This window comes from Lissotriton vulgaris, chromosome 8 (genome assembly GCF_964263255.1).
Source record: "Lissotriton vulgaris chromosome 8, aLisVul1.2, whole genome shotgun sequence".
NCBI classification, from domain to species: domain Eukaryota; kingdom Metazoa; phylum Chordata; class Amphibia; order Caudata; family Salamandridae; genus Lissotriton; species Lissotriton vulgaris.
The window spans coordinates 1389243275-1389253521 of NC_141696.1; the positions used below are offsets into that span (position 1 = coordinate 1389243275).

General features: G+C 43.0%; 1 protein-coding gene across 1 annotated transcript; it reads right to left on the reverse strand.

The window, feature by feature from the left end:
• Positions 1-7300: 7300 nt before the first annotated feature.
• CLDN14 (claudin 14) lies at positions 7301-8629 on the reverse strand. The gene has a single exon (XM_086933516.1). The coding sequence runs from the start codon at positions 8627-8629 to the stop codon at positions 7919-7921; it is 711 nt and encodes a 236-aa protein (XP_086789642.1). The 3' UTR covers positions 7301-7918.
• Positions 8630-10247: the final 1618 nt, after the last annotated feature.

Below are 10247 nucleotides of genomic sequence, written 5' to 3' on the forward strand. Positions count from 1 at the left end.
GCCATGTACTGCAGCACTGCTTTTAAAAGTAGAATTCACTGCAAACTTGACGTTGGCGGTATGGGCACTTTAAAAGTGATAGTCTACCTTTGTTTTACATTGTGGGTACCCCCAAGATCTCCCCAAGGTGTTCCAGGGGAGGAATGGGGATCATATAACTATTAGCTGGATCACTATAAAAGAGGTTTTATAAACCCTGGTATGTGAAGGATGCCCATTTTATTTTCCCCAATGTAGGAAATTCACTTCAAATTCAACTTTTATTATACACTGCTGTCTTTTCATGCAGTACGCTGTGCTCCTCGAAACATTTACATATTTCTGCTGAACAAAAATAGTGATCTATTATCTGATACCCATTCATCAGGCTAGCCTTCACTAAAGGCAGTATTCATGTATCCTGAACATAAACAATCATTCCCTGCAATGCAGGCACCCTCGCGCTATGGTGCAAGGGTGATTGCGTTGGCGCTTGGCAGCAACATTTTGCACCAGTGCTAAGGAAAACACAAGGGTGCGCCGTATTCTTGTGAATATGGCGCATCCCTGAGTTTTGAAAATGTCGGAGCGTGGGACTGCCAAATTTGGCGAAGGGTTCTTGCTCCCTCACAGTGTGATCCTGGCATCTCACTCAGTAGATCTCTGTTATTTGGATCTACTGTTTAATAGTAGCATTGATTGTAGCCTGTAGGGCTGCCCTGCTGTCCAAGGTCTGGCTGTTGATTCAAGGATGCCTGGGAGGATGCTCCACTGTCTGAGGCACAATGATTTAGGTTTGAAATCCCCTCAGGATATCTCTAATGTCTAAGGCCAAAACTTGAGCATTCAGAGCTCTGAAGTTTCCCTGGTCCATGCATGAGTAGCTCATCCAGTTCTGGGTTTTTCTGTTAATTCTGGTATCTGTAGTACTGATTTAATAATTGGATAAAAAGGACTACAATCCCTGGAAGGGTAAGGAAAGGTCATGCCTGGATGTACTACCCATGTACAGACCTACACAACCTGATAATTCTGTACAGCCTGTGTATTGTCAAAGGCTGCAAGTTCAGTGTTAGCTGAGAAATAGCACTTCTGCCGAGGCAAATGCCTATAAGGACTGCATAGCCTGTAAGGAAATTGCTCTGTTTTCGAAAAACAAAGTGCTCTGTTCTGTGTGATTTTTCTTCTAGTGTGGTTCTGTTCTATGAGGGCTGGTATAGTGCTTTGTTCCCCAAAACAAATGCATGTAAGTTCTATGTGACCTGAGAGAGAGCTCTGGCCTCCAAATGTAATATAAGATTTATTTTACCATAGCAGTAACTCTGTTTTGTGATGCCTGAGCCTGTAAGTTAAGTCTATCCGGAGAGTAGCTCGGTTGCCTAAAGGTAACAGTCTGTGGGTCTGTGTAACCTGTGGGAAGTTCTGTTGTCTGAGTGAGGACTCAGCCAGTATATTTTGTGTCACCAAATGTATCAATTGTTTGAATTATTCCTGAGTGAGTTTGGCTTTGATCTTTCAACAATACATGTTTTGATATCAGAACACTCTCTATTAAACATCCTGGGCGTTACTCGCTTTCCCACATTTTCTTCTGTCCATACCCACCCCTTCCCGAAGGCCACTAAGACTATTCACACAGTCATCCCTACTGATGCCATGTTGACTCTAACCCTGGCGTCACCATTTACCATCAGCCCATACCTAATTGGCAGAAAACATCTTGTAGCACGAGACATGAGGCTTGGTATAAAACATACAGTGAGTCCCAGAATTCCATTGGTTTGTTAAAGAAACGGGAGAATAGGTCAATTTGGGATGCTACTAAACTCAAAATTCGCAGCATCGAGCATAACACCGTGCAAAATAAAATAAACAAATTCCAGTGTTCAATAAAAACAAATACCATTTGAAATAATAAAAGGGTTTTACTCAGTAATGACACACCAACAATATTAACCGTGTATTTCAGTTTTAATTTGATTTTCTTCTGGAACGCAGGATTCCTCGCAGTCCAGGTTCCATGAGCCACCATCACCAGAAGCATAAACGTCCTGAAAGCGTGCTCAGCCAATACTCCATATCAACTGACAGACCGCCCCTCCCCCTTAAATGTTGACCCCAGCTGACAGGCTCTTTAAGTTCCAAAAATGCGTTTAGTCCTTCTTGCTAATCATAGATGAATAAAAAGAGGAGTAATGTAAGCTAAAAGGAAGAGCAATTGCTGGTGAAATAACAACTCTCTCAATAAATAATACATTAAAAAAATACATATATATATATACACATAAAGGGGCATTTGGTCAGTCCTCGTCTTCCATTGGTCTGTTCAACTGTCATTCACACTTTGCTTCGACCCACTACTCCATACAGAATGAGGCAATGGACCAGCCCACTTCAGCAATCGGCTTTTTGGACAGAGAGTGACAGCATTTTAACCTGATCACTCGTGCACATCCATCTAAAAAAGAAGTGCCCGTAATGTCAAGGCTGGTAAACTAATACTTTACTTTGCAATTCTTTAACCTTTTTAGTATTTTATAGTCATTCTTGTGTGTTTAATTTCGCCTTTATGTTACAGTTATTCAAATTCAATAGCATTTTTTTGTGTGCCCATAGGAGTCATATTTTCCTGTAAAACTGAAAGGGTTTCTATACCTGTACTAGGTGCACCTGCCTTGTTTGAAGCACCTCTTCTGTTTTATTAAAATTATATGCAAAGTTTTTAAAATGGAATTTTTTTATTGAAAGCATTAAGCCACTAAATTATGGAAGAGGCATCTTTTCTTTTGCTTTTCTTTTTGTGACCTATGCTTGCGATGAAAAAGAATAGCACCAGATTGCCTCGGTCAGATCTATTGGCCTTGTCACTGCTTGTTTTTCTTTTCCATTTTGAACATTTGTGGGCAGGTTTATCATGTTTTCACTCAGCTCTGTTCAGAGCAGCAAAGCAAGCCAACTTCCTGCACTGCATGAAAGGGAAATGACCGTTATACCTCATTCCTGCCTTTTCCCAGCGCTGGCACAGGTTTGGCTGCCTCTCTTCAACGCAGGTGCCCTTGCGTCCTGCGGCACGGGTGCCTGCGTTGTAAGCAGAATTGTTTTAGTGCAGGAAGGTCCCTTCCTGCACAAAAACAATCCTGAAAGGCATTTTATCTTTCTATGTGTGCTACAGAATGCAGCTCAAGACGAAGGAGGAAAACAAGGAGAAACAAAACTATTTCTCCTCGTTATGCCTCACGTGGGGAGGCGTTGCATTTTGATGCATACCCAGGTCTACCACTAATAGTAAATCTGGGAACACACGCAATCCATGGGTGGTTGGGTGGGAACACTCACCCTCCACCCATGAAACGCCTCCCAGCCGCAGAGTACGCAAGGCAGTGATTCGTGCCGCCTTGAGTTACTCTAAATGTATCAAGCCATGCAGGGCCACACAAGGCGGACTGGCGTGGATTAACCCCTTCAACGCTCATGACGTGCTCAGCTTGTCATGAGTTACGCCTGTCGTATGAGGTTAATAAATCTCACTTAGGTTTTGCATCGGACACAAAACCTTGATAAATCTGGCCCTTAGTTCAATCATGTTTTTAACATTTTTTTATTTTTTTTTTATTTATTGCGTGATTTTAAAAAACCATTGCAAATACAAAACTTATTCAATTATGTAAAAATTCATGTGCTTCAAATTCATCCAATACAAGCATATTGTAACCTATCTACTGGAATTTTCAGCGAGGTTACAGAGTATAATCCAATTTAAAGCACAAGTGCACCCTTTCTCCACTTCCCCCACATGTTATTTATTTGCTTTGTATGCTATGTTTCATAGACATGGGTCTAGGTAACTTCAAATCACTTTACACCTGCGAACAGAAGAGAAATGAAAACAAATGTAGAGGGTCAGATGCATTTCTACAGGAGATGGTTTGCTGAATAGGAATCCTAGCCTGGCAAGCTAAAAGTTTTCTGAGGGAGGGTTTTGGGGTGTCACTCAACCATCAGGGAAGACGTCTGGATGCATTTGTAATCGTATCATGTGAGTTGGAAAAGGAAAATGCTGTAGAAAAGAAGTGCCATCCACTAAAATATCCACCACTCAAATTACTTTCATATTTCACTATACTAACTCTCCACTAATACTTTATGGGTTCCAGAGTAGCGTGGTACTCGCCGAAAAAAGTGCTTCGTCACCTCGTCCGGGGTAGTAAGCGCTATATAAATGTTATTACAATACAATACAATTCCTGTGCTTAATTAATGCCATTACCACCATAGCAAGAAATGCCTAGAAGTGCCTCAGTTCACTGTGCTGCACAGAACATGGCTCCTGAACCTAACTCACTATACCACATCTCCACTCCTTAGAAGGGGACTCCAGAATGTGTTTTCCAATAATTAAAACTAAATTAATTAAGCTTAGGGCGGTTTACCTACCCCTTCTAACCCCAATGTTTCCAATATAGCAATATTCAGGGAGCATTAAGCCAGAGACGAGACCATTGACAATACAACATTGATGACTGCAGGGTGCTTCATATCCAAGGTGTATATTTTACATTCAGGAATAGATCATGAAACCGTTCACACGTCTGTTCATATGATTAGTCTAAAAGGTACAATTGTTACTTTTTGTAATAATTCATATAAAATGTACTGGTATAAAAATAATGACATTTCAACACCAAAGTGGACTATATGGTTTACAAACAGAAAACGGGGAGGGATTTTCTAGCACTGTTATAGCTTAGTGTTAAATAGGACGATACAGATTATTACAATATGAAATGCAAAAAGTGCAGAGTGTTACATCGGAGTCCAGCGTCCCAAAGACAAGAAAATAAGACTGAGACAAGTCCAGTGCATATGATGCAAAGGATGTCAGGTCATCATACAATAGGCCATGTTTTATCTCTGCTGGTTAAGCGTCACATACACACGTTTTTTGATGAGTGCATGTCAGAGAAGATCAGCCTTAAATGCATGAAAGATTATGGGCCGGAGGGTGGCATAGAGGGCACTGCATCGCAAACATTATATACACAGATCGGTAGTGGTGTTTCCAAAGGATTGGAGAAGACCGCACATTCACTAATATTAGTAAAATAGGAAACAGTACTGGACAGTCAATAGGATCTTTCTCAATGTCAAAGACGGAGTGCTACATGGACCAATATCCCCCACTACCAGGAAGGAACACAACTTATCAAGCAAAAAGGATTGACAAATAAACATATAAGCAAAGAGGGTCAGGAGAGCACAATCCTACAATGTAAGTATATATTAGACTAATGCAGTGTAAAGTCTAGGCAACAGTAAATCCAAGTTAGGTCAGCAATTTACAATAGGATGCAGGACAAATAGATAAGTACTTATCTAATTGTCCTGCATCCTATTGCTTATATGCATCGCAAACATGGCACGGTGACCTGTCCACTAAAATGACGGCCCACCGCTCTATGGAAGGAAACCCTGGCACTCTCAAACTGAAAAAAAGAAAAAAGAGCCCTATATCCATGGAGAAAACTCACAGGGTGTCAAGGTCATTCATGTTTTGTTTTTTTCAAAAACAAATTCCCATTTTTGAAGCTTGTTTTTTGGAAAACAAAATGTTTGTGAGAGGGCAGCGGAAACACGTGGCCACTCATCAAACCATCAGTGCCTTTAGAGCAGCCACCATAATGGCAGCTCCTCTGAAGCCACAGAGAGCTCCACCAGAGCGGCGGAGATCTCACAATATGTTGGGCCGCAGTCCAACCAGGGCGACGAGAAATGGCCTCTGCTACCCTGACGGATGTATTGTATTGTATTGTATGTTGGATTTATATAGCGCTTATAACCCAGGGGTCTCTAAGCACTTGCCTTGGGAACCCGTCCTGGCTTTTCCCTGTGAGATAGCCCCTACAGGGCATCCCCAAGATGAAAGCCAGGCATCCCGCCGCGGGGGGCCGTTGTGGAGATTAAGCAAGCTTAATGCCCAGAGTTGCAGAGTGTGAACCCATGATTAGGTCAGGCACCAAAGCGAGAATTATCGAGTCCGTGGACATTTGAGCTCAAGACCCTGCCACGTCGGGAATTGAACCCTGGTCCCGGGTCTGACCTCTGCTTCAGGGTCTGCCTGCTCTAACCAGTGAACCACACTTCTCCACTACTGGCGGGCCTCCCACCATACTTTAAAACAGGATCTCTGTCTTTCTTCAGGCCTTGGGACTCCCTCTATCACTCGAGCCTTGGAAATGGAGACATACATACAGATATTGGCCGCCAGAACTGGAGTTCATACTATAGGTACAACCAAAAAACTACCTGACTTACTCCACGTTTGCCCTTAACGGGCATATGTACAAGCCCCTAGCACCATCGAATCGCCACTTTTTTTGATGCGCCGGGGGCAGTATGGGCTGCACCATATTAACAAAGTGGCGTTAAGCTAATTTTAGGACTAAACGCCAATTTGTAAATATGCTACCATTTCAGCAGGTATCTGCGTGAAAGGGGGGCACACTGGATGTTGCTATAGGCGTTCCACCGCAACACCCATTGCTTTTTGACGTTGCTCCAGATTTACAAGGAGGTGTGAATCTGTGGTAGTGCCAAAAACGAATGCCATGCAAGACCAGGCGTTAGAATGGTGCATGTGGAGAAATGCTTTTATTTCTCCTCGTTTTTGCTTTTTCAATGCAGCACACATAGAAAGAGTAAAAAGTCCCTTCCTGCACATGAAGGAAGGGACTTCCTTTCCCTGCAACACAGGCATCCTTGCACTATGGTGCAAAGGTGCCTCGTTGGTGCTAGGCTGCTAATTTGAACACCATTGCTAGGGAAAACGCCGGGGTGCACCGTATTGTAGTAAATACGGTGCATCCCTGTGTTTTGAAAATGTCGGAGTGTGGCGCAGCCAAATTTAGCGCAGTTCCATGCACCGACATTTGGTAGTAAGTATGCCCCATAGTGCCTAATCCTTCACTTCTAGTAAACATTTCTGAATAAAGCATCTACAATGACTTTGACTAAAGCTCTTTTAACTATTGACTATTTAGCTTTTAAGAAAATGAAGTAAAGATTGAAGTAAAGAATTAGAAAATGAATAGCAGGCACCAACTCTCAGTGTACGTACCCCTACCCTACAAATGTTATATGTAAATACCGGCTGTGGCAGCATTTAAGTGTCTCGAACAAGGGGTACTTTGCTTGTAATTGAAAAAAGTCAATATTTCCCATCGACATTTAGATTATCTAGCTTAATGTATGAAGAATGTGAGCGTACATGATGTATATTTATTTACTTGGGGTCCTGCCCCAAATATTTATTTCTTTTCAAATGCTGCAGGATTTTAAGACATTTCAAAGGCTTTTTACATTTACCCAGCACAACTCCTGTATAAAAACAATCTATATAAAGCAGAGGCTTCTGCGACAGTAGGACTGCCGCCGACAGGAAGTGAAAGCGATGGTTATGCCTCAGAGGTTGACCTCTGAGCGCTGCGGCCATGCTTTGGAATGCGTCAATGCAACTGTTGTGTAATGCAGGAGAGAACGTTGCGTAATGCAGGAGAGATAAATAAACAAATGACATTTCACTTAAAAATCCTGTAGTATCTTTGTCTCTGCAATAGTTCAAGTTCACTAATACTGGCCGAGAAGTGAGCAAAATATTTGGGGGACATTTTTACCACTAAAAGTTCTCAGCTTTTATTTCTGGGTTCCACAACGGGCCCGCGCCATCTGGAAACTTCGAAGAAAAAATGTCCACGTGGGCAGAATGTGAAGACGTGTCATGCATTGGAACAAACACTTTGAACTTTTAACCCCGCTTGACTTTTGGTTCAAAGTCCCTGAACAAGGGAAAATGGTAAACTTCACATCAGCACCGTCCCACCTGCTCCATACTGTCCATTGTCATGAGGCTGTGCACCACAACGTGATCCCAATTTCTGTCTCCTCATACATAGTCATTCAACCTGTAACCGCTGCGCGAGGCGGAGGACAGTGATGGGAGATGGTTGCTCTTGTAGGCGGGCGGTGGTCTGCAGGGAGGAGCCGACCTTGCGCTGCGTGGTTGCGCCTGGTATGGGATGTTGTTCTGCTTGCCCTGGCAGGATGTGCACAACAGGAGAGCTCCCCCGATGACAGTCAGGCATGCAGCGATGAAGCCCACGTAGAGGGCTTGCCCGATCTCATACTTCATCCCATTGGGGAGCATGGGGTTGTAGAAGTCTCTTACCACATCGTTGGTGGACCAAGAAACAGGAACCAGACACAAGATCCCCGCCAGGAGGAAGAAAGTGCCACCGCAGACCGCGATGACGTTCTTTCCAGAAGATCCTCGGGCACAACGCGTGCATTTCATGCCGATAACAGATATCACACAGGCCAATATGGAGATGGCACATGATACAACCATCATGGCACGCGCAGCTTGGAGGTCGCGCGGCAGCGCCAGCTGCGATCGGTGGACTTGACATTGGTAGATGCCCGTGCTATGCCAGACACACTCCATCCAGAGCCCCTTCATGTATGCCACGGCGGTTATCAAGTTGGTTCCCACATGGGCTGTCCTCCACCAGTGCGGGAGGATGGTGGCCGCAAATGTCCCGATGAAGCCCAGGAGACCCAGGCAGAAGCCCAGCAGTTGAATGGCCATGCTCGCCATGCTTTGCCGCCTCTCTGTATTTTAGCCTTTAGGATTTCTCTGGTTGGATTCCCTCCTGGATATCAGCACAACCTCCACCTGCAGGATGTATTCCACTTTTAATTTTTTTCCTTCTGCTGCTCTAATAAATGGGCAAGGGAAAAAAAGAGAAAGTTAAATATTATCTTAATGTATTATTTCCAGCACCAACGAATTGCGCCCTGGGAGCCATAAGAATCATAATTAGCATTTTAATTGCAGTTTAGTGGCACTTTGTGGAAGCAGTCGTAGACCCGGTTTATAGATTATGTTCCATTGAAGGATGATAGATTCTGAAGCCAGAGGAAGGACTCTCGATTTGTGCAAAGGCGAGCATTATCAATTTCTGATTTTACAGCATCTTTTCAGAAATGTGTAAATAAGCATTTATGTATTTTTCAAACTAATTCCATCAGCCTGTGATTTAGTAATCATTTCAGTCACTACCCCAGCCCAGTCTGCTTATCTCAAAGGTTCAATCATTTAGACCTCGTCCCCCACACTTAAAATCGGGTTCTTTTGTTTTCTTCTCCGTGGTTCTCAGTCAGAGAGCTGTTCTCTCCTCCAGCCACAATAGTAAACTGCCTCTGAGTGCTATTTAACTCCTCTCTTCCTTTAAGTGCTACAGAAGAACACCAGAAGGCTCTTGCACTTTGAATGGTGAAACGATAATCACGCGACACATGTGCCTTCTCATCTTTAGGTCAGTGCAGAGTCCTGAGTAAGAGAAGAACCAACCAGACCATGGAACGCTAAAAGCGTCACAAGATGTGAGAGATGAAGAGATGACTACATAACCTCACATTTTCCCTTCTCTGGTTGGCTTCCTGGGCATTTTCAGCCAAATATTTGATTTAAATAATGGATGAAGACAATGGCAAGTGTGTTCTGACACTTGTTGCCACACACATTAAACACACACACACATCCACACGCATGCACACACATGCACACACATGCATACATATATACCAATAAATATATATAAATATAAATTGGTGATGTCTTTGTATTGATATACAAGTCCTCCTGGCCATGCACCTTCCAGGATTCCAGTAACCCTTCATCTCAGAAGCTCCTTGCGACCCACTTCCACTTCTCCACCTTCAAGATAGCCACCATACACATCTCACACCTGATCTTGGACAATTACAGTGTCATTGAAAAAATGACCTTCCTCATGTCCCTGACATTGGTCAACCATTCCAATAACATCTTTCTCAGTGACTTCATCTTGTCATTATACTCCTGAACCAAGAAACAAGTTGAGGCTCTGAACTGACCTATGCCTAAAGAGACAATTTAGGGGCAGATTACCAATCACATTTACTAGTAGCAAATCCTGTAATCTGGTACATCGTAGGGTTTACGACTAGTAAATCTGTTTTTGGAGTTTTCTAAACCCATTTTGTGATTCAGTTACTGGTTATTGGATCACTAATTAGGTTTAAGAAACCAAACCAAATCTGCATTTGAAAGGGGTTTATTTATGGTGCCCCTTCCCAATAGGGAGGGGTAAAGTAGCCTCCAAAGGAGTTGATTTAGTTATGTTAGTTATTTTGAAGTAATATGCAGGTGACTTAATCGTCCTGAATGAAGT

Coding starts and splice junctions, on each gene's coding strand:
- CLDN14 (XM_086933516.1), bottom strand. CDS start 8,629: ATGGCGAGCATGGCCATTCAACTGCTGGGCTTCTGCCTGGGTCTCCTG.